A 25461-nucleotide genomic window follows, 5' to 3' on the forward strand; every position below is an offset into this window, starting at 1 on the left:
CCGACAACTGTTCTGGGGGGGTGTGCTGACGGATGAGATCAAGGCCTCAAGGGGCACCTGAAGTGGGAGGGAGTAGAGATTACCGGCCACCCGTATGAAGACGTGGTCTGCCATCTTGTTGCTATGGCGGTAAGTTAATGTGCCGACAACTGGGAGGACGATGTGCTGACATACGAAATCAAGGGGCACCTGAAGTGGGAGGGGGTGGAGATTACTGGCTGCCCGTATGGAGACGTGGTCAGCCATCTTGTTGCTATGGCGGTAAGTTAATGTGCCGACAACTGTTCTGGGGGGTGTGCTGACAGACGAAATCAAGGGGCATCTGAAATGGGAGGGAGTAGAGATCACCGGCCACCCGTATGGAGACGTGGTCAGCCATCTTGTTGCTATGGCGGTAAGTTCATGTGCCGACAACTGTTCTGGGGGGTGTGCTGACGGATGAGATCAAGGGGCATTTGAAGTGGGAGGGAGTAGAGATTACTGACCACCCGTATGAAGACGTGGTCAGCCATCTTGTTGCTATAGCCGGTACGTGCTTTTACTAAGTACCACAATGTAGTTTAATTTCACTATACCCTATCGACTACGACCCCATGATTTTCAATAATGTACAGTATGCCTCTTCTTCTTCTTCGTGGTCGTGACCTCATGTCTGAGGGACGTGACTCCTATGGGTTATTCTTCCTACCACTGCTCTCCAGGCCTCTCGATCTTCGGCCATCTGCATTGTTGCCTGGAGCGAAGTCTGGGTAATATTTTGTACCACATCTGACCATCTACTGGGTGCACGCCCTCTACTCCTTCGTCCGTCGACACTCCCGGTAATAATGCACCTTTCTAGCGTATCCGTGCCGCGTCTGACTGTGTGGCCGAAGAATTTGAGGACTCTTTGGGTACAGATGGTGGATAGCCTTGTGGTGATATTGAGCTCCTTTAAGATAGACTCGTTTGTGCGGCGTTCAGTCCAAGATATATTCAGCATTCTGCGCCAGCACCACATCTCGAACAGTATGCCTCACTTATGTTTAAATCCGATTGATATTGATACTTCAAGCACGGGGCTTTTGTACAGCCCTTTAAGGGGCCCACAGATTATCAGTTCGCCGGACGATATCAGCCTGTCAGTTGTTCGAAGCTGTCAAATTTTGTGTTTAACTGACAGGCTGATATCTTCCGGCGAACTGGTAATCACTGGGTTTACAGTTATTAGGTCACGTTTTTAGGGTTCCGTACCTCAAAAAGAAAAAATGGAACCCTTATAGGATCACTCGTGCGTCTGTCTGTCTGACTATTTTCGCGGAAACGAATGGACCAATTAAGTTGAAATTTGGTACACATATGTAAATTAGTGATCCAAAGATGCACATGTTTTTTTTTATAATTTTAATATACATGTAGGTTTGAAGTTATTTAACAAAATAGCCAAAAAATGACCATTCCCTCCCCCTTTTATCTCCGAAACTACTGGGTCTAAAATTTTGAAAAAAATACACAAAATAGTTCTTTACGTGTACTTGACAGGAAAACCTATTAGAAATGTGCAGTCAAGCGTGAGTCGGCATATATGTTAGTGAAGGGAACGGACTGAAAATCAGCGCTGCGCAGGTAATTTGTAACGAAATGACTGACGCAGCGTATGCTGAGCCCGTTCCTTTTGCCGCACAATTTTTATTTTTAGTTATTACCTATATTTGTAACCTGAATGCTTTATGTGTTGCAATAAATGGTTTCTTATTCTTATAGTTCGTTTTTTTAGCATTAGAAAGAAGTTGCAAGAAGGTAAGCGATCTTGACATGTCTTTTAATTGAAAAACGCTTTTTAAAAATCAAAAACTATTACTTATGAAAGCAGAAGAATATAAATGATCGTATTAGATTCATAATTGTTACATATTTGCCGTAACTTATTTTTAAAATGTGTTTTTCAATTAAAAGACACATCAAGATTGTTTACCTTATTTCTAATGCTAAAAAAAACGAACTATATGTACGAAACCCTAGAAACGCGAGTCCGATTCGCCCTTGCCGGTTTTTACCATTTTGTTTTCGGGACTGTATATTGATGTCATTGTTTCAGCACGAGCTCTCGGAGAGCGGGGACTGTGCGAAATCCGTGTGGCTGTCGAGTGACGCCAGCGAAGCCATACACCGGGCTGCTGCCGGCGTAAGTATTGTGAAGGTTTTCAACCGCGCTCTTCGTAGTAAGAGCGTGTGACTTGCAATCCGGAGGTAGGGGGTTCAAACCCCGGCTCGTACCAATGAGTTTTTCGGAACTTATGTACGAAATATCATTTGATATATTACCAGTCGCTTCTCGTTGAAGGAAAACATCGTGAAGGAGGCCTAGTTTATCCTCTGCACCGAAAAAAATATTTTTCTACAATACTACCAGAACGCATAGTAATTAAAAATATAGTTATACCTACTTATATCCGGTAGTAATAACAAAAAATGTTGTATCGTGTAAAACTTGTTTTTTAAACATCACTGTTTAGTTCTAGTTAAATGCAATTTAGTACTGCTTACAATTTCGTTGTAAATGTAAAGATGCAAGTGTTGTAAATATTAAACGTTTGTCTCGTTTAATATATGCATCGTAACACTAACTATCGATATGTAAAAATAAAGATACGAGTGTACACGTTACAAGTTATTATGTTGTGGTTACTATAATGCATTGTATTCTGAACGAATCAAACAGTTGTGCCAACACCACGGTGTATGCGCGGGGGGCGGGGGGGCGGAGAAAGGAATTGCGCAAGTCACAGAACAGCCATTGCGCCAGCGTCTTTCGTTGCGGCCGGTCGATGTTTTTATTTACGTAGATCCTGTCCATAATTTTATTGTAAACTAGTACAAGTGTATAGTATAAGTGCGTGTTGTTTGCGTGTTGCTGACACAGTGAAATGTGCCGCGGTGTTCTGTGCCTCGACGTCACGTCAGCGTGCATATGCTGACGTCGCCGGTCAGCCTGTCACAGTTAACTCGGGCTTCGATTAAAGAAAAGTCCTCCCGCACCGATGTGGATAAGGAGGGATTGTTTATTGTTTTCTTTGTGGAGACAAAATGTTTTTATATTTGGAGTTTCACAGTGCCTTGGTTTTACTGTAATATTGTGTTACTTATTTGATCAATAAAATTTAAAAAAATAAGTGTGCTTAAAAACTTGTCTGTTTTGTACCTAAGAAACCTTCTAATAACGTGGAACCACACGCTTATAAAGGTCTATATTTACAAGAAGAGCAGTGTACTGGTTATATATTGTTCACGTAACCAGAACCCACTTTGCTGGAGGGACTTCTAAACGGGCCATATGTTCACTGCAATATGTGGCCGGCAACTATTAGTGTCCCTCTCTAACATGTGAGTAAGAGGACACCAATAGTTGCCGGCTACATATTGCAGTGAACATATGACCCGTTTAGAAGCCCCATTAGCACAGTGCGTTCTGGTAACGTGAACAATATAAAACCAGTACACCGCACAAATCGTTCAGTTACATATACTAAATACCTTGTTATAACAACAGGACAGGAACGTATATGTTACTGTATTATTTAGTAACCATTAACAGACCGGCTAGTTGGGTTTACTAAAAGTCTTATACCTACTACTATACGCTTCGTAGAATTAACAAATTTAATTTAACCAGAATGGTCTGGTTATGTTTACAAAGTGTCCTGTCGACACATATACAACAAGACAATATAGTACAGCTAACCAGATTCTGGTTACCAGTACCAGGTTTTTTTTTCAGTGTGGGTTGGAAGGTCAGATGGCAGTCGCTTTCGTAAAAACTAGCGCCTACGTCAATTCTTGGGATTAGTTGTCAAGCGGATCCCTGGCTCCCATGAGCCGTGGCAAAATGCTGGGACAACGCGAGGAACAAGAAGAAAAAGATTACATTTAATTACTTAAATTAAAGTGCTGTTAGTGCTTGAGAAAGGAGGCTCTCCGAAACATGTCGCGCGAGTGACTAATAACAAGTGAGTCTAAACCGTAAAATTCAATGTTAAATTAATGTGTTTTGTTACAGGGTGACAGCATCAAAAAACCTCTGTGCTTAATATCGGAAGTGTCACCGGTCGCGCTCGCTAAACTTATTAAGAACGACGTCGAGTTACTGGTAAGTAATTCTGCTACTGTATGAATTCAATTCACTTTTCTATACTATACTGCATATGTTAAGATTAAAGTGGAAGACCCGCGCGAAATCGCCTTTTCATACAAACGTAGTCCTCATAATCCTCCCTGGATATTAACATTATTAAAAATATATTGAAATAATTTGTATATTAACCACAGCTTCTAGGTCTGCCGTGACGCCGCACTATGTTTGGTGTCCACTCGGTAATTTTCTTAGCCCACAAGTCGTTTAGCATACGGTAGATGTGTCCGGCCCAGTCCCATTTAAGCTTGGCGGCTGTCAGGGCTACGTCGGCTACTTTGGTCTTTTGGCCTAGAAGGAGGTGGCGGCACGATCTTGACGTCTTTCGGAAAGATTGGCCTAATATTGCCATAGAACGAGACGCGTAAAAGAGAGGGAGGCCTTTGCCCAGCAGTGGGACACAACAGGCTAACAAATAATAAATAATAACCACAGCTATGCCCGTACGTTTGTTTTTTTACATTTTTTATTATTACAAAAGTTAGGAGCATTAAACATTTTGTATCAAATTTGTTTTTCGCTCCTACTTTTTGCAGTACTCAAATGATCGAAAAAAGGCAAACGTAGGAGCATAGCCATGATTAATATGTATCAAATCATGTAAAAATATTTAACATAATGTCAATATCCAGAGAGGAAAATGGGGACTACTAATGATGATGAGGATAATGGGGTATGGAGAAACGGCCGTCCTCTTTCCTCATAATGTAATAATTTAATGAATTTACCAAATAAAACAGTTTTGTTTTCTGAAAGCAAACACACTGGCACTTAATAAAAACTAACTGCACCGTCCATGATGTGACAAAGTATTATCCATTAATATACGTCATATTTTCAAAGTAATTTTACGTCTATGGTAACACTGACACGTCAAATTAAGTGCAAAGTGAGCTTTTTTCGAAGTTATGTCAGTTATTTTCATATTGCCAGGGCTTCCGCAACTGCCACGTGCGCGACGGTATCGCAGTTAGCCGCCTGCTACGTTGGCTGCACGTCCAACTAGACTCCGGCGCGACAGTCACAGAACCGCAGGTCGCAGACAAGCTGCTAGAGTTCCGCAAGTTAGTGTTATACTTCTATCGATGATCCTGGTCACGGCACCAAATTGTAACAACCCTACTTGTATAAAACTGTAGGCTGTATGTAGTTCAACTGCCACGTGCGCGACGGTATAGCAGTTAGCCGCCTGCTACGTTGGATGCACGTCCAACTAGACTCCGGCGCGACAGTCACAGAACCGCAGGCCGCGGACAAGCTGCTAGAGTTCCGCAAGTTAGTGTTATACATCTATGGATGATCCTGGTCACGGCACCAAATTGTAACAACCCTACTTGTATAAAAAGTAAAATGTATGTATTTGAACTACCACGGTATCGTTGTAAACCTTCTACGTTGGCCGAATATTCAACTAGACTCCGTAAAGTGTGTAAAGTAGTGTTATGACCCAAATCAAACGTCACATATTCTTAGTATTTGATATCAATGATGACTCTAGCGACTCTACTACACTGTGTAGCTGCACTAGCTGCAAATTCTGTTTAGAGTTACCTATATCCGACTATGGTATGGCAATGGTATGTCAATCTAGGAGGCAGTATTCAATTGTACAACCGACATGCGAATTAACCTTCAGCCGCCCAGAGACCTATAAAAGGGTCTCCTGTTCCATTCTAATTTGAACTTTGTGTTGATAAAATAAAATTTCATTTTGCTTGGCAAGGTTTGAAGTATGGCCGGCTAGAGGTTAAAATGTGGGATTCAATATGAAAACAAAATTCTTGACGATGAACATAATCCTATTAATACATAATCTTATAAAACAAAGTCCCCCGCCTCGTCTATCTGTATATGTCCGCGATAAACCCAAAAACTACCGAATGGATTTTCAAGTGGTTTCCATCTATAAATAGAGTAATTCTTGAGGAAGGTTTAGGTGTATAATTTGTTTAAGTTTACCCGTGCGAAGCCGGGTCGGGTCGCTAGTCAACAATAAAAGCTTATCAAATTAACTAATAATAAGTACCTAGACTTGGCTCACGAGATAACCGCCATGTGGGATGTTGATTCGACGATCATTGTCCCGATAGTCGTCTCAGTGAATGGTCTAATAGCGAAGAGTCTCGACCAACATCTTTAGAGACTCCCGCTAGGTGGTTGGATCAAGGGACAGATGCAGAAGGCGGTGATCTTGGACACGGCGCGGATAGTACGTCGGTTCCTCTCTCTGCGGCCCTGACCACCGGCAGCTTGGGCCTTGCCCCGCTGCCGGCGGCACCCTAGGTTAGGTTTTTTATAATGTGTTTATATGTATTTTTTATTGTTTTGTAAGTGTTTTTATATTTAACTTTTATATTTATATTATAAAAACCCTAGCCTAAGAAGAATGATGAATAAAGGAATAATTACTGTAATTAATGTTTGTAACTTGTACCTTTCCCAGAGAAGAGGCGGACTTCATGGGACCTTCGTTCGAGACGATAGCGGGCGCCGGCGCGAACGGAGCCATCATACACTACACGCCGTCTAAATACTCCCCTACTGTCATCAAGAGGGACGACATATTTCTACTAGACTCAGGAGGGCAATACAAGTACGTATAGGCATGGGCCTGGCCTTTCATTCTGGACGATAGCGGGCGCCGGCGCGAACGGAGCCATCATACACTACACGCCGTCTAAAGACTCCCCTACTGTCATTAAGAGGGACGACATGTTTCTACTAGACTCAGGAGGGCAATACAAGTACGTATAGGCATGGGCCTGGCCTTTCATTCTGGACGATAGCGGGCGCCGGCGCGAACGGAGCCATCATACACTACACGCCGTCTAAAGACTCCCCTACTGTCATTAAGAGGGACGACATGTTTCTACTAGACTCAGGAGGGCAATACAAGTACGTATAGGCATGGGCCTGGCCTTTCATTCTGGACGATAGCGGGCGCCGGCGCGAACGGAGCCATCATACACTACACGCCGTCTAAAGACTCCCCTACTGTCATTAAGAGGGACGACATGTTTCTACTAGACTCAGGAGGGCAATACAAGTACGTATAGGCATGGGCCTGGCCTTTCATTCTGGACGATAGCGGGCGCCGGCGCGAACGGAGCCATCATACACTACACGCCGTCTAAATACTCCCCTACTGTCATTAAGAGGGACGACATGTTTCTACTAGACTCAGGAGGGCAATACAAGTACGTATAGGCCTGGGCCTGGCCTTTCATTCTGGACGATAGCGGGCGCCGGCGCGAACGGAGCCATCATACACTACACGCCGTCTAAATACTCCCCTACTGTCATCAAGAGGGACGACATGTTTCTACTAGACTCAGGAGGGCAATACAAGTACGTATAGGCCTGGGCCTGGCCTTTCAGCCTGGACGATAGCGGGCGCCGGCGCGAACGGAGCCATCATACACTACACGCCGTCTAAATACTCCCCTACTGTCATTAAGAGGGACGACATGTTTCTACTAGACTCAGGAGGGCAATACAAGTACGTATAGGCCTGGGCCTGGCCTTTCATTCTGGACGATAGCGGGCGCCGGCGCGAACGGAGCCATCATACACTACACGCCGTCTAAATACTCCCCTACTGTCATTAAGAGGGACGACATGTTTCTACTAGACTCAGGAGGGCAATACAAGTACGTAGAGTATAAATCTCGAAGAATAGGGTATTTGACTGTATTTAAACTAAATTATTTTACATTACACCATGCATGGAATAAAGCGCCAGAAAATTTATAGAGAAACGTAGATATCAATTATTTTTAGACACAAATTCTATTTTAAAACCCGTATAAAACTATAAAGAGTAAGTAATTTGAATGTGACGTCACATGCCAGTGTTTCATATAAATTCCATAGTAGCAAAATTGTTTTGACAGTTCGAAAAAGAAACTGATTTGACTAGTAGTCAAATACCCTATTGTATTGACATGACATAGGTCACCGTACCCATCCTGTTTGAAAATACTTTACTGGTCATCCTTCGCTTGATATAATGTTATTTTTACTGTCTTCAATACGGAAAAAATTATCTCCTTAGACAATTTCTCCGTTAACTATATAATTTATTTTTGTCACTACAATTAGAACATTCTTGCAGGGATGGCACAACCGACATCACTCGAACCCGACATATGAGTAGCAGCCCTACGGCCGCCCAGAAGGACGCCTTCACCAGGGTGCTGAAGGGCCAGATAGCCGTTGGTTCAGCGCTGTTCCCTCAGGGCGTCAAGGTCAGTAAGGTTGCACTATGGTTGCTAGGCGACGATATACATACTTATAAAGATAAATACATACTTACGTATACCTACATAGAAAACGCCCATGACTCTGGAACAAATATTTGTGTTCATCACAGAAATAAATGACGAACGAACCCAGGACCATCGAGTTCACAGGCAGAGTGACCCACTAAGCCAGACCCGTAGTCAAAAATTTTACTTGTAGATACTAACTTTAAACTTGTTGTAAACAGAAAATCATAATTCAAGACCAAAAAAAGTAAGACAATGTTGCCACTGCAATAAATTGTTTGTAAACTAGTATATTCCTTTTTTATAAATAAACACGCTAAAATAATTTATTGATTGGTAATTTTACTCCTACGATTTAAAAATGTATATTTATTTACTTATTTTTATATAAATACAAGACTCGCTAGTAAACAGTGGCAACATTGTCTTACTTTTTTTGGTCTTGAACTACTATTTTCAGTTGAATAATTTGTCTCCAGGGCAACGTTCTGGACAGCTTCGCCCGCAAAGCCCTGTGGGACGTGGGGCTGGACTACGCCCACGGCACGGGACACGGCGTGGGACACTTCCTCAACGTACACGAGGGGCCCGCGGGCGTGTCGTGGCGGCCCTACCCGCACGACCCGGGCCTCCAGCCGCACCAGATACTGAGCAACGGTGAGCGACACTTATATACGAGGACACGGCGTGGGACACTTCCTCAATGTGCACTAGGGGCCGGCGGGCGTGTCGTGGCGGCCCTACCCGCACGACCCGGGCCTCCAGCCGCACCAGATACTGAGCAACGGTGAGCGACACTTATATACGAGGACACGGCGTGGGACACTTCCTCAATGTGCACTAGGGGCCGGCGGGCGTGTCGTGGCGGCCCTACCCGCACGACCCGGGCCTCCAGCCGCACCAGATACTGAGCGACGGTGAGCGACACTTATATATGAGGACACGGCGTGGGACACTTCCTCAACGTGCACGAGGGGCCTGCCGGCGTGTCGTGGCGGCCCTACCCGCACGACCCGGGCCTCCAGCCGCACCAGATACTGAGCAACGGTGAGCGACACTTATATATGAGGACACGGCGTGGGACACTTCCTCAACGTGCACGAGGGGCCGGCCGGCGTGTCGTGGCGGCCCTACCCGCACGACCCGGGCCTCCAGCCGCACCAGATACTGAGCAACGGTGAGCGACACTTATATATGAGGACACGGCGTGGGACACTTCCTCAACACAAGGGGTTGCCCCTTGTGACTGAAAATATTGAGATAGTATTTTTATAATATTCAATGTTTTATTTTAACTTCCACCACATTCGATTGCCTATTTTCGATTCATGAATCTTTAGTATATTTTACAATATATCTGGTGCTACATAACGATACCAAGTGCCTTAGAGGATATAACCGAACGGAGTAGCCATTAACTGTCCCCCTCTGTCTAAAATAGGCGACCAATGGTCATACACATGGTATGAACTGACGTTTATCTGACATGGCTAGTTTTACGTTACGTATACATTTGACGTGCCCCTCCCCCGCAAAAATCGGCAGACTGTTTTGTACCGAAAATTACAGACAAGGCGTCTCCGTTTGGTTATATCCTTTAAGCCAAGTGCTATGAATGAATGAAAACATTTATTTTCAGGCAACTATTGGCCCATAGATAAATACCTTAAAACTAGCATACATACATACATATGTGACGTTCCACGGCAAAAGGTACATTATGGCGACTGGCGTTTAAGTCGCTTAGCGCCGCGATAATATTGGAGCGGCGTTAATAATAGCGTAAGCGCCAACCGCCATAAGGTACCTTTACTCGCGGGATGTCACATATAATCACGCCTATTTCTCGGAGGGGTAGGCAGAGACCACGGATTTCCACTTGCCACGATCCTGACATACCTCTTTCGCTTCCTTCACATTCATAACATTACTCATACACGCATTAGGGTGCGTGCGTTATTGTTATAAAATATATCTTATAACTAAAAATACAATCATAATAAGCACATTACGTTACTACGTCAAAAATTTAAACGGCCACATGTACACAAACGTAAACGTTGTACGATACATGTGCGAATTTCCTATTTTCCGCACTTATATCATTGACAAGTAATGAAATTGGTCTGTCCTATTATTATTTAACTTTGTTTTGTCTCCAGAGCCCGGATACTACAAAGTGGGCGAGTACGGGATAAGGCACGAAGATTTAGTCGAGACTATCAATGTTACTAAGGACTCCGATCATCCTAGGGTAAGATTATTTCTTTAAATCTCGAGTTAAATTATAAGCGAGTTTTCTGGTAAATGAAGACTGCTTAACACTTTGATTGACTACCGAGAACCCGCCTGGTAGGCACTCGTAATGTTTGCTCAGATGCCGGACAACCCGCCCAGCGGGTTGTTTTGTACGCAGATATAGACAACCGGTTTCTGGGGTAGTGCGCCGTTTTTTGCCCGGCTGCGAAAGTGTTAAGAGCCCATCAACGTGCACACTAGCGCCACTGCTAATTAATTGTGATTATTTAAATTTAACGATAAATATTTAAAAAGGGGGCCGCTACGGACTGTATTGTGTATTTCAATACCTTTTTAATACATCAAACTAGTTTTTATGTTCCTTGATTCGTCGATCTATGAACTCAAAACAAAAATGGCTGTTTTAACTTTGGACGCATAGATTGACGAATCCAGCAACATAAAAACTAGTCTGACGTACCTATTCAATAGGTACTTAAATACAAAATACAGTCCGTAGCGGTCCCCTTTTTAAATATTTATCGTTAAATTTAAATAATCACAATAGGGTATTATACTGTATTAAAAATAAACACTATGCATTTTACACTATTTATTTATTTATTTATTTAAACTTTATTGCACAAAAGAAAACCTATCGTACAAAAGGCGGACTTAATGCCAAAAGCATTCTCTACCAGTCAACCTTAAGGCAAAGCAGAGAGATTGTGGGCGGTGCAACTGCTACTACTACTAACAAAATTTAATATAAGAACGCAACGCTAATTTAAGGAATTTTAACATACATACGCAAGTACATCAAAATATACACGATACATATAATATAAATATAAATATACATATACATGCATGAAATAAAGCACCAGAGAATTATGAGAAAAACACAGATAGGAGTTATTTTTAAACACAAGTTTAATAAATCGGATAGATGTTGTTGTGTTCTGGGCGTAGGTTTTCAAAGAAAACTCCAAATTATAGGATACTTATGTGCTACGTTTAATGTTCAGATACAGACTGCCGTAGATTACATCTACCCTCTATATGAAAACATAACAGATGTATAAGTAGTAGGCGAGTTGACCGTGACGTCACTACATTCGTTTTCATATAGATTCCATATTAACAAATCGTTTTGACAGTTCTAAAAAAGTAACTGATTTGACTAGTAGGAAAATACCCTAGCATTGGCGCTAGTGTGCACGTTGATGGGCTCTTAATAATGAATTCTTAAAATATATTATTTATTAGTGCATTCGAACTTATAAAAACATTAAAAACATAATTAATGAGTGACGTTTACCAGGCCCGCCACCTGGTGGGCGACTACGACGGGCGCGGCGCGCTCGGCTTCAGCACGCTGACGCTGGCGCCGCAACAGCGCGCCTGCATCCACGTCAACCTGCTTGACGACTTCGAGGTACTCAACCTGATATACAGCACTCTTGGCTTTCTCCACTCCAGCACAGAATAAATAATAGTACTAGGTACAGAAGACTCACTCTCTAACAAAACGCGTCTGTCACGATCAGCACAGATATGGCCGCTAGGTGGCGACAGCGCCACGCGCGGCTTATGGCTAGCCACCAAAATTGGTGTGGAACGGATGTACTTTTAGCAAAGAGACGAAATCGCGGAGTGAGCCACGCCTGACTACAAAAACACAGCCATGAAAAAACTTAATAGATTTAGGAAAACGCTATATTCTGTATCTTTAGGTATTTAAATAAAGGTAAACAAACAATTTGTAAATTTTCGGGTAATAACATGTATTGGTTAACCGACCAATTACAAAACCGCCTGGATCTGTCACTGAACGACCTGACTAACCTACAACCTACGTTATTTGACCGTGTAATGTTTTCATCTACCCTCAACTGGCTTAAGGAGCCATTTGAGGGTAGATTTTGTTTACTTTTATTCAAATACCTAAAGATATAGAGTATAGAATATAATTAAAAATGATATATTTCATTGTAGCTGGCGTACCTCAATGCGTATCACAAGCGAGTTCTCGACACGCTCGGCCCCATACTGGAGGCCCGCGGCCTCGCGGACGACGCGGCCTGGCTGACGGCCGAGTGTGCCCCCATCACCAGGGGATAGGTGAGTCGATGGCTTGATACTTTACCGTGGACGTCCGTACCCCAAGCGAGTCCTCGACACTCTCGGCCCCATACTGGAGACCCGCGGCCTCGCGGACAACGTGGCCTGGTTGGCGGCCGAGTGTGCCCCCATCGCCAGGGGACAGGTGAGTCGATGGCTTGATACTTTACCGTGGACGTCCGTACCCCAAGCGAGTCCTCGACACTCTCGGCCCCATACTGGAGGCCCGGCCTCGTGGACGACGCGGCCTGGCTGACGGCCGAGTGTGCCCCCATCAACAGGGGATAGGTGAGTCGATGGCTTGATACTTTACCGTGGACGTCCGCACCACGAGCGAGTCCCCGGCCCCATACTGGAGGCCCGCGGCCTCGCGGACGACGCGGCCTGGTTGACGACCGAGTGTGTCCCTATCGAAAGGGAATAAGCGAGTCAAATGACCACGGACTACCATGGACGTCACGTTTCATTGTCAAGATAAGGCAGGGGGATAAAAATGGTGGCATTTTATAGTCCGTTTTTATAAGATTATAAATTTTATAACGTCAAAAGTAGTGGTACCTTTTTCCTTAAAAAAATAATCTGAGTAACACTGAATGACTACTAGACGTTAGATGTCGATTTCGACATAATTCGTGTTTTGGTAAAAAATAACTGGAGTAAGTGTGGAGTACTCTATGGTTCATTTTTTAGCATTAGAAAGAACTTGAAAGAAGGTAAGCGATCTTGACATGTCTTTTAATTGAAAAACGCTTTTTAAATATCAGTTACTATTATTTATGAAAGCAGAAGAATATAAATGATCGTATTGGATTCATAATTGTTACATATTTGTCGTAACTTATTTTTAAAATGTGTTTTTCAATTAAAAGGCACATCAAGAATGTTTACCTTATTTCTAATGCAAAAAAAAAAGCCATTTATGGCCCATATCTGACCATAATAAATTCTTAAAAATCGCCTCAGTTATACGGTAGACCTATTTTCTTTGTTTTAGATCAGCTGAGATTTCGATGCCCTATTTAGGAATTGGAAAAATAAGTCTACGAGTACGTACCTATATAATGATGAAACGTTTATATTTTTTGTAACTTATCCTGTATAATTAAAACATGCAATAAATGTTAATCAATTGATTATGTTTCGTATTATTTATATAATCTAACCAAAGAGAATTTAGACTAGAGGAATATTGTCAAAGTAAATTATGTAGTCAGTACATTTACTGCCATATTTCGACACAAATGATTAACACTTTTAGATCGCCATTTGGGTTTGATTCTTATTTTTTCACTGATATGTGTTAAATTTGTTAAATGTCAAAAAGTATCGCCATCTACTCGAGGATAGTTTTACGTAGATACGTATTACGTACGTATTGTATTTTCGTACCTCAAAGGAAAATTACATACATATTTTTTCGGGATTAGTTGTTATTTCTTATTTATTCCGCCCATTATGAAATACTCTTCAAATCAACCAAATTAAAAGAAACATGCTGAAATAAAATAAAAAAAACCAGGCAAGTGCGAGTCGGACTCGCGCACGAAGGGTTCCGTACCACAATGCAAAAAAAAAACAAAAAAGCAAAAAAAAAAAACGGTCACCCATCCAAGTACTGACCCCTCCCGACGTTGCTTAACTTTGGTCAAAAATCACGTTTGTTGTATGGGAGCCCCGTTTAAATCTTTATTTTATTCTGTTTTTAGTATTTGTTGTTATAGCGGCAACAGAAATACATCATCTGTGAAAATTTCAACTGTCTAGCTATCACGGTTCGTGAGATACAGCCTGGTGACAGACGGACGGACGGACAGCGAAGTCTTAGTAATAGGGTCCCGTTTTACCCTTTGGGTACGGAACCCTAAAAATCGGCCCAATTGTTGTCATGTTTTTGTAAAATGATTCGATGTTCAGAGAAAGTTCTCATTATTTTGATTACAATACAAAATCAGCTTATCGAGTATTATCTAATACATTCAGATTACTGTTCGCATTATCGTAATCAATTTAAAATATCTGAGTCATAAATAAGACCATTTTCTGTATATTTCATTTACTTGTATCCTGATGTATGTTTGTACTTAAATCTTGCAATTATAATTTGACTCAAGTATTTCCTGGTTTCCGATAAAACTGAGGGCATGCCGCGAACATCGATAAATCAAATCATAATCTGCCTCTCTATTGCTCGAATAGGCCTCTTGCATATTAGATAGAGAGGTAGATAACGATTTTGATAGTGTCGTAGGGGTTAAGGGTCAAACAGAAAACTGTGTTACGTCTTTCCTGTGGACATGCCCACAGGAGAGAAAACTAGCTGTACATTTTTCTCTCCTGTGGGCAATAGTTAACACCTTGTGGGCATGTAAGTAGTGATTTTATCATAGTTCTCCAAATAAAAGAAGGACCTTTTCACGTGGATAAGGGTTAAATCCCTTCCCCTCCTTCTTTTCCCTGGAAGGAGAGGCCATTATAAGTCTGAAAAACTTATTGCGTTAAATATATAATCAATGAATGTAAATACTGTAAATAAATGTACCAAGCATGTGTTAATCTAATAAATGCCTATTCTGATTCTGATTCTGAAGGGTTAAATAAGAAAATTAACCTTTATAACCCTTAACTCTTGTGTATGTCTACAGGAAAGACGTAACACAGTTTTCTGTTTGGCCTTTAAATGATTTACCATCAAAATGGCCTGATAACGGAGACTGAAAATGTACAGTCAGCCGCAGATAAAAGTGACTCCCCTGCATAGAAGTTTGTATGCAAAGGTGCTAAGGGAATAGTATTGCTAACTGTACATAGGAATTCTGTAATAAACCTTTACTTATATCTAAGGACTTACGGGCAGTAAAATTGGGGCAGTACAGCGATGTCACGCACACGAATTCGAGCCAAATATACAGGGTGTAACATGAGGAAACCGAATAATTTTAACCACGCATTTCTGAGGTCAAAAAAATTTTTTTGTTTTTTTTTAAATTTTTTGAATGTTTGTACATAAAAAAACAAATGTTATTGGTAAACTTGTTACTTAAAATTGATTTTTACAGTTTATTTTCGTAAAACCTTCTCATTGCAAAGAATTACTTGTCACTTTTTGACATATATCAATAAGGATATTTAGACTACGTCCCATAGCAGCAACATTACCATCAAAAAGGCCTTCTACATTATGTAACAACAAAAACTTGTTTATTTTTAAATTAATATTATCTCTGAAACTAGGCGTTTTTTAAAAAAGTTTATAGGACATTTTTGACTCTAAATATGATCAGGAATACGCTGTTAAAATGATTCGGTTTACTCATGTTACACCGTGTATATGCAGTCTAACGTTACAACGCGATTGGTTGATGAGCTCGCATCACGCGCGCGATTGGGCGCAACTATTTGCGTTAAACTGCGCAATTGGCTAAAATTCGTGAGTGACACCGCTGAACTAATCTTTAGATATTATGTCAATGGTAATAAATCAACAGAAGCGCTGGTGGCCTAGGAAGCGCTGGTGGCCTAGCGGTAAGAGCGTGCGACTTGCAATCCGGAGGTCGCGGGTGCAAACCCCGGTTCGTACCAATGAGTTTTTCTGAACTTATGTACGAAATATCATTTGATATTTACTAGTCGCTTTTCGGTGAAGGAAAACATCGTGAGGAAACCGGACTAATCCGAATAAAACCTAGTTTCCCCTCTGGGTTGGAAGGTCAGATGGCAGTCGCTTTCGTAAAAACTAGTGCCTACGTCAAATCATGGGATTAGTTGTCAAGCGGACCCCAGGCTCCTATGTGAGCCGTGGCAAAATGCCGGGATAACGCGAGGAAGAAGAAGAAGGTAATAAATCAACAACACTTAATAGAGTATGGGGTCGTTGGAATCCTCCTAAACACACAACGTGGCACTCAACTTATCTCGAGTTTCGTTTCACAACAAACACTCTGGTTTGGTTGAAAGCACTCGTTTCAAGAGAAAATCGATATTATGCACACTAATAAAATAATGTAACTTGTGAAAAGTGTGGGGCCAAAGGATAGGTACTTATTGATATTTGTTAACACAAGCAAGCGTGGCTCACTCCGCGATTTCGTCGCTTTGCTACAGGTAGCTAAAAGTACATCCGTTCCACTCCAATTTTGGGGAAAGCCATAAGCCGGGCGTCGCCACCTAGCGGCCATATCTGTGCTGATCGTAACAGACGCGTTTTGTTAGAGTGAGTCTTCTGTACCTAGTACTATTATTTATTCTGTGACACAAGGTTCTTTTCAAATAAATATTTTTCTTATTCTTAAAAAAATATTATGTAGCACAATGAAGCGTGCAAATGTAATATTAGCTTTTATCCGAAATAGAAAATGTACGTGCTCTTTTAGGTCTAGAAATAAGATCGTGTCAGATTTCTTTGCGGGGTTATTCAAGATATGACGATCACTGTACAAGTAGAAGAGGCAGAGGCGAATTAAAACTCTTAAAACAGAGGTAAGTTGAAACAACGTCGAACAAATGAAAGAAGCGCCTGGTACTTATCCGTTGGCTCGTTGAGTGGACGATTTTCGGAAAATTGTGGGTCACTTCTGGATGGGATATATTAGCACAGCTCAGGACCGGGACAAGTGTAGGTACTAGAAGAGAGGCCTATGCTCAGCAGTTGGCGATAAAAAGCTGATATAATGATGATGAGCTATAGCCCTCGAGTTCAAATCCTATCCAAGGCAATTTTTTCAGTTTTACTTTATTAAATTTTTTACTAACATCTTTTCGTGGGGCAGAGGCGCACATATGCTCATTAAGGCGCTTGGGAAAAGGTTGAGGGAGGCAACGGGTGACCCCCGCGCGGGCAGCTTTCTCGCGCAGCGAATTGCCATCGCAATCCAGCGCGGGAACGCTGCCTGCGTGTTGGGCACCCTCCCGAGGGCTCCAAATTTTGATAGGTATTTTTAATTTTTAGTTTTAGTTATTTTAATTGTAGTTAGTTTTAGTTTTATATTCCTATTTATGTCTTATAGTAATTTATGTAATTTAATATTTTGTCAGTGCAATAAAGATTATTTCTGTTCCCATTAACATCTTAATTTATACGAGTAAGTAGCTACATAAACTACAGCTAGTATATTAATCAATAAGTTAATCCGTTATCTATATCCGACAGTATCTAGCAATATTGGAACTCTGATATGGCTAATTGGTACAGTGTTTAGTGCGATGGCGAGGTGGGCAGTTCTTTTGGCGCTCTGGTAAGTACTTATTCCAAATATTTTGTTATTTTTAGGGTTCCGTACTTCAAGAAGAAAAACGGAACCCTTATAGAATCGCTCGTACATCTGTCTATCCGTCTACCTAAGTAAGATGATTAAAAGAAAAGCAAGCAATTCTTGTATACAGGCTGGTCCAAACTATGACGTCCAAAAATTTTTTTTAGATTCCTCACGTCGTGGGCTATCAGAATATACCCCATGTATGTTAGCCGATTTTTCGTAGTTTTCGAGTTATGATTCCTTTAACTTTTATTTTTGTTATGAAATTCCGAGTTTCCCATAAAGGGTCGCTAAAAAATAACTGCATTACCGTTGCCAGGGAGGTTTTGGGATTATACTGAGCAACTTTCACTATGGGACCAACCCCGAAAAGGGGGTTTTTGGGGGGCGAAAAATCGATCAAGCTAGGTCTTATCTCTGGGAAAACGCGCATTTTTGAGTTTTTATGTCTCCCATATATTATTATTTTATGTTTCATGATCAATATGTGACGTCGCATGGGTAAAGGATTATGGCGGTTGGCGCTTACGCTATTATTAACGCCGCTCCAATATTATTGCGGTGCTATGCGACGTAAGCACCAGCCGCCTTAAGGTACCTTATGCCGTGGAACGTCACATGTTCGTTTTGAAAATTGGCATAAAATGATGTTTGTTGGCAACCTGTCTTTTCAGCTTAACAGCAGGAGCGGTATGGGGCCATATCCTGCGGCCGGGACGGACCATGTCCAACTTCGAGTGGGCGGAACCCGATGAAGCGGTCTACAGTATGTCTTTTTAATATTTTTTTACTTTTATAAAGGGGTATCCAAACGGGACTGACGAAATCAGTCGATTTGTTCAGGAAAATAATTGGTCAATCTCATCTAGCGTCCTCAGGTACACAAATTAAATCACCAATTTGCATTCTACTATGAAAATTGGCATTTTTGTGTCCGCACCTGCTGATGTGATCGGGGAATCAAATTGGTATTTGCGTCCGCACGGCCCTGTTCGATCGGAGAATTTCATCAGATTGGCGAAAAATTGTCTCGTCTGGATACAACTTAGGGTTGTTTGACACGTACCACAACCACACGACAACCACAACCACACCACAACCACAACACGTGGTCGGGCGCATATTTTGTATGTTTAATGAATAGTACAATTCACACGTAACCACAACCACACGACAACCACAACAACACCACAACCACAACACGTGGTCGGGCGCATATTTTGTATGTTTAATGAATAGTACAATTCACACGTAACCACTGCTGGACCGCATTTTAACGCTGCGACGTGGTGTGGTTGTGGTACGTGTGAAACAACCCTTAAGTGGGCAAACTGAGAGGACCAGCGCGTGATGACAGTGATGACATTCAATTTGACACAGAATATCGGTAGTTTAGTATTCTAATTTTAGGGTGACCATGCATGTAGTAAATAAATTAATTTTGTTTTCAACACGACTAGAAAATAACGTTAACCTCACTAATACTGATGATACGAAACAGTTGCTTACAATTTACGAATTGCGCAGTGTGGTTCCTGCTCACGTCTCCTGAATCACCCTGTATAAGTATTTGTATATATGTGTACATTATATATATCGTCGTCTAGGACCCATACAACACAAGCCTTATTGAGCTTACTGTGGGGCTAAGCGGATCTGTGTAAAATTGTCCTATAATACCTAATATTATGTATCTCCTCTGATTTCACGGACCTATAAATCCCGGTCTTTTGATAGGCTTGCGTGGGGATATAGATCCAACACGTAGAGGCCCTTCGGAGAGCTTTAATGTCATGTAGAACGCCTGCTGGAACCCGTTCACAGGCGCAATAATATCTATCATTGTCTCGTCACATACTAATTTCTTGTAACAAGATACCTAATATACTCGTATCTTTCAGTTGAGGATGGCACCGGGCGTAGTTTGAGTGCCCTCACCGCTGCGGAGCGTATCGCCGCGCTGCGGGCGGTTATGGACGAACACAACCTCGAAGCCTACATAATACCTACGGCTGACGCACACAATGTAAGTCTAGCCAATGTAGTCTACGTCCAGTTGAGGATGGCACCGGACGTAGTTCGAGCGCGCTCACCGCTGCTGAGCGTATCGCAGCGCTGCGGGCGGTTATGGACGAACACAGCCTCCACGCCTACATAGTACTTACGGCTGACGCACACAATGTAAGTCTAGCCAATGTAGTCTACGTCCAGTTGAGGATGGCACCGGGCGTAGTTCGAGCGCGCTCACCGCTGCTGAGCGTATCGCAGCGCTGCGGGCGGTTATGGACGAACACAACCTCCACGCCTACATCGTACCTACGGCTGACGCACACAATGTAAGTCTAGCCAATGTAGTCTACGTCCAGTTGAGGATGGCACCGGACGTAGTTTGAGTGCCCTAACAGCTGCTGAGCGTATCGCCGCGCTGCGGGCGGTTATGGACGAACACAACCTCCACGCCTACATCGTACCTACGGCTGACGCACACAATGTAAGGTTTTTCAACCCTTTAACCATTAGACATCCCTTTCTAGTCATTCGATTTCGAACCGTAATTCTTATAGTAGAGATGCGTTTTTGTTCCAAGTTTGATGGAAAGTAGATTGCCGCTGCGGACTAAAGGGTTAAATAATAATACTACGTCGGTGGCAAACAAGCATAAGACCCGCCTGATGGTAAGCTGTCACCATAGCCTACAGACGCCTGCAACTCTAGAGGTGTTACGTGCGCGTTGCCGACCTTACAACCCGCAGTTTCTTTGAGCTCTGGCAATCTTACGCCACAAGAATAGTCTTTTTATTTTTTCCGTGACCAGAGGTGCTAAAACGGCTGTCACGCTCCATCGAGTAAGTGCAAAAGCATAGACCTAGTATTACATAGATGAGCTATACGCGTGCCTCCGTGAGGGACAAAACATACGCAAGGCAACAATCTGACAACATACCAAAAACAATCTACGTAATTAGGTCGGGTTATTTGTTGCCCACCATAAACCATACTAAAATTTTGGTGGGGAGCAAACAAAAAGTGAGACTGTGACAAGGACAAGCAATAATCCCGCTTTCTCTGCTACTCCTACTGAAATTTCCATAAGTGCATCTCGTTCGGTCGTTTGGCCCCTCCCCCGTGTCATCTCTATGTTATTGTACCAAGATTATACCTCTATGTGCAAAAGTGACGCATGACTGCCATAGCGATATTAATGCGCGACCATCATATCAATGTACTAGTAGATTATAATTTTACTCGTATTCACACATTCAGATCAGCATTTCAGACGAATGTCATCGTCATCTCTTCATTCTTCAGTCAAATCATTCATCATTCGCTTGCCCTTATCCCATTCATTTGGGGTCGGCGCAGCATGTCTTTTTCTTCCATGCCTCTCTGTCACCCGTCATCTCATCATTCACTTGCGTTCGCTTCATATCATCTCTCACACAGTCCATCCACCCTTTTCTCGGTCTTCCTCTCCCATTACTTCCCTCCACATTCATCCTTTTTCGTCACATGACTTTCATCCCTCCGCATCACATGCCCGTACCACGCTAGGCGATTCGCTCATTCTTCAGTCAAATACAGTATGTAACTGAACGAAAAGCAATTACTCAATGTTTATATAGCTCATACTGAGCAACTTTAACCTCGGGACTCGGGACGGGACCAATCCTGAAAACGCGGAAAAAAAATTGGATTTTTAAAATTGAGTTTCATCCAATTTGCTGGTCTGATGTTGAAATTTCCTATGGGAGAGTCAACTTTTTTTTCGCGTTTTCGGGATTGGTCCCATAGTAAAAGTTGCTTAGTATGACCGAAACATTAACGGGTTTGAGTAATTGCTTTTCGTTCAGTTACATACTGTATAAGTATATTTATTTTGTTTTCAGTCTCAGTATATAGCGGCATCTGACGCTCGCCGTGAATGGCTCTCCGGGCTTACCGGTTCCTCGGGTACCGCGGTAGTGACGAAAGACCACGCCCTGGTGTGGACCGACGGACGTTACTTCACGCAGTTCGAGATTCAAGTAGATACCACACAGTGGACGCTCATGCGGCAAGGTAGCGTTAATGTTTAGACAGACAGATGTCCGCGGTGGTGACAAAAGACCACGCCCTGGTGTGTGACGGCCGTTACTTCACGCAGTTCGAGATTCAAGTGGACACGACACAGTGGACGCTCATGCGGCAAGGTAACGTTAGAGTTTAGACAGACAGATGTCCGCGGTGGTGACAAAAGACCACGCCCGTGTGACGGACGTTACTTCACGCAGTTCCAGATTCAAGTAGACACCACACAGTGGACGCTCATGCGGCAAGGTAACGTTAGAGTTTAGACAGACAGATGTCCGCGGTGGTGACTAAAGACCACGCCCTGGTGTGTGACGGGCATTACTTCACGCAGTTCGAAATTCAAGTAGACACTACACAGTGGACGCTCATGCGACAAGGTAACGTTAGTGTTTAGACAGACAGTTGTCTGCGGTAGTGACTAAATACCACGCCCTGGTGTGTGACGGCCGTTACTTCACGCAGTTCGAGATTCAAGTAGAAACCACACAGTGAGCGGCAAGGTAACAACAAGTTTAAAGAAAGATACCAAAACCATAAGATTTAATTTCACGATCCTTGACATTTTTACTATCAAATTTCGCTTTAAATATATTAAGAATGGGTCACTCACGTATTTTAAATCGAAAAACGCTTGACATGTTTGACTCCGTATCGAGGAGTGTCATCGGGAGCTTGCGTTGACGGTGATGGACCGGCGCATATATTTAATATGTCTGTGTCTCGAAGTATTGTTATTAAAATTTCGCGTTCAAAATCACGGTCATATGTAACATTCTAGGCTCTTTTGCAGGCGAGGACCTGACGATCCAAGCGTGGCTGGCGAGCAACTTGACTTCAGGAGATGTGGTGGGGGTGGACCCCACCACTTACACTAGGACAGCTTGGGTGGCGTTACAGGTACATCCTACACATAGGGGAGACTATATTGTAATATCCTGACGATCCTAGCGTGGCTGGCGAGCAACTTGACCTTAGATGTGGTGGGGGTGGACCCCGACACTTACACTAGGACGGCGTGGGTGGCGTTACAGGTACATCCTACACATAGGGGAGACTATATTGTAATATCCTGACGATCCTAGCGTGGCTGGCGAGCAACTTGACCTTAGATGTGGTGGGGGTGGACCCCGACACTTACACTAGGACGGCGTGGGTGGCGTTACAGGTACATCCTACACATAGGGGAGACTATATTGTAATATCCTGACGATCCTAGCGTGGCTGGCGAGCAACTTGACCTTAGATGTGGTGGGGGTGGACCCCGACACTTACACTAGGACGGCGTGGGTGGCGTTACAGGTACATCCTACACATAGGGGAGACTATATTGTAATATCCTGACGATCCTAGCGTGGCTGGCGAGCAACTTGACCTTAGATGTGGTGGGGGTGGACCCCGACACTTACACTAGGACGGCGTGGGTGGCGTTACAGGTACATCCTACACATAGGGGAGACTATATTGTAATATCCTGACGATCCTAGCGTGGCTGGCGAGCAACTTGACCTTAGATGTGGTGGGGGTGGACCCCGACACTTACACTAGGACGGCGTGGGTGGCGTTACAGGTACATCCTACACATAGGGGAGACTATATTGTAATATCCTGACGATCCTAGCGTGGCTGGCGAGCAACTTGACCTTAGATGTGGAGGGGGTGGACCCTACCGCTTACACTAGGACGGCGTGGGTGGCGTTACAGGTACATCCTACACATAGGGGAGACTATTGTAATAGAGTTAGACCAAGAAAAGTATTCAGCGATTTTGATAGCCCACGCAGTGCAACTGTTATTTATACTTCATAATTTCTTAGAAGTTTTACATTTAAAATAACACTGGCACTGCGTGGGCTATCAAAACGCTACAGACTTTGGTCTAACTCTAACTAAATACAAATATTAAAAAGCACGGTTTTTTTATTAATGTTCATATCGTTTCCTTAATTTGATTATAATATTGTTTTATATGTACCCAGAACGCCTTAACCCTATCCGGTTCCTTAATTTGATTTTAATATTTTATTAATTTGTATCCAGAACGCATTGACCCCATCCGGCATCCAGCTACAAGCGACCGCCGACAACCTGGTGGACGCGGCGCGGGTCAACGTCGGCGAGCCGGCGCCCGCGCGCCCTAGTAACCCCGTGTTCGGGCTGCCCGTCGAGTACACAGGTATAGTTAGCAATTAATTACACAAACGGGTCCACCGCGATATAATTTCATTGTTTTTACCTCAAATTCCGTCTTCCTGTGACCAAAGCTAGTGCAACTAAAAACAATGAAATTATATCGCGGGTATACCGTTTGTGTAATTAAATATGGGTAAAAAACGCGAGAGTTTACAGTCATAGTTACTTCCCTTGTAATATTTTGCGTTATAAAATTATTTTAAATGGGTCACTCACTTATTATTAAGTCGTATTCGACTTAATAATAAGTGAGTGACCCATTTAAAATAATCGAGCTATTGCTCGACATGTTTCAATCCAATTAATTTTAATATGTTTGAAATGAAATGAAATGAAATGAAATGTGTTTATTTTGCTTAACATTATGTACAGATAAGTTGGTAGAGTTAATTGTATTATGTCCAGATAATGTCAATACCTTATACTAGTAGGCATGCAAAATATTTAAAAAACCTATTTACATTATATTACAATAAATTACATAATCAATTACAATAACATTAAATAAAAATTACAACAATTAATAATAAATAAAATGTCACAATATTAATAAAAATCTACGTTTAAATATTCCTTAATGCTATAAAAATTGTGCTCGCTTAAAAATATTATAATTTCTTTTCTAAATTTAATAAGTGGCATGTCTCTTAAGGATTGTGGCAGTTTATTATATATTATGTATGTCATCCCATCAACATTATTTCGATAAAGAGCCAAATTGCTTTTTGTACCGAGAAGTTTGTTCAACCGATTAGCTCTAGCATTTGGATTTACTTGAGCTATAAAGGTAAAGTATTGGTAATGTTTTTTTACGAAAATGCATATTTCTGCTATGTATATACATGCCAATGGCAGAATTTTAAGTTTTTTGAATATGGGCTTGCACGATTCTCTTGTACCAATACCGCCTAGTGCTCTAATGCACTTTTTTTGGGCTTTGAATGCTCTATCAATATCAACACAGTTACCCCAGATTATAACGCCATATCGTAACACAGATGACACGTAGCTATGATAGGCGTTTAAAGCTGTGTCTAGGGATGCGATTTGTTTTAGCCGTTTGAGTGCGTACACAAAACGGTTCACTTTAGTACATACAAGGTCAATATGTTTCTTCCAGTTACAGTGTTCGTCAAGAGTTAATCCTAAA

At 42.4% G+C, this 25461-nt stretch overlaps 2 protein-coding genes and 1 long non-coding RNA gene across 3 annotated transcripts in view; 2 read left to right on the top strand and 1 right to left on the bottom strand.

Moving 5' to 3' along the window:
• The window catches only part of LOC134677582 (xaa-Pro aminopeptidase ApepP-like), a 34139-nt gene extending 20207 nt beyond the window's left edge, over positions 1-13932 (top strand). Inside the window, exons 9-18 of the mRNA XM_063536059.1 lie at positions 2078-2164; positions 4037-4126; positions 5102-5232; positions 6612-6761; positions 8283-8415; positions 8916-9093; positions 10599-10690; positions 11999-12112; positions 12673-12798; positions 13793-13932. Of these exons, the coding sequence (XP_063392129.1) occupies positions 2078-2164; positions 4037-4126; positions 5102-5232; positions 6612-6761; positions 8283-8415; positions 8916-9093; positions 10599-10690; positions 11999-12112; positions 12673-12798 (1101 nt within the window). The 3' untranslated portion in view covers positions 13793-13932. The remainder of the gene's footprint in view (positions 1-2077; positions 2165-4036; positions 4127-5101; positions 5233-6611; positions 6762-8282; positions 8416-8915; positions 9094-10598; positions 10691-11998; positions 12113-12672; positions 12799-13792) is intronic.
• LOC134677592 (uncharacterized) overlaps positions 1-25461 on the bottom strand; it is a 55122-nt gene that overhangs the window by 1250 nt on the left and 28411 nt on the right. The window lies entirely within an intron of this gene.
• LOC134677535 (xaa-Pro aminopeptidase ApepP-like) overlaps positions 18004-25461 on the top strand; it is a 40745-nt gene continuing 33287 nt past the window's right edge. The window contains exons 1-6 of the mRNA XM_063536001.1: positions 18004-18029; positions 18725-18816; positions 20262-20386; positions 21938-22109; positions 22912-23018; positions 24159-24294. Coding sequence (XP_063392071.1) covers positions 18774-18816; positions 20262-20386; positions 21938-22109; positions 22912-23018; positions 24159-24294 — 583 coding nt within the window. The 5' untranslated portion in view covers positions 18004-18029; positions 18725-18773. The remainder of the gene's footprint in view (positions 18030-18724; positions 18817-20261; positions 20387-21937; positions 22110-22911; positions 23019-24158; positions 24295-25461) is intronic.

The sequence above is a fragment of the Cydia fagiglandana genome, chromosome 26, assembly GCF_963556715.1.
Source record: "Cydia fagiglandana chromosome 26, ilCydFagi1.1, whole genome shotgun sequence".
Taxonomy (NCBI): domain Eukaryota; kingdom Metazoa; phylum Arthropoda; class Insecta; order Lepidoptera; family Tortricidae; genus Cydia; species Cydia fagiglandana.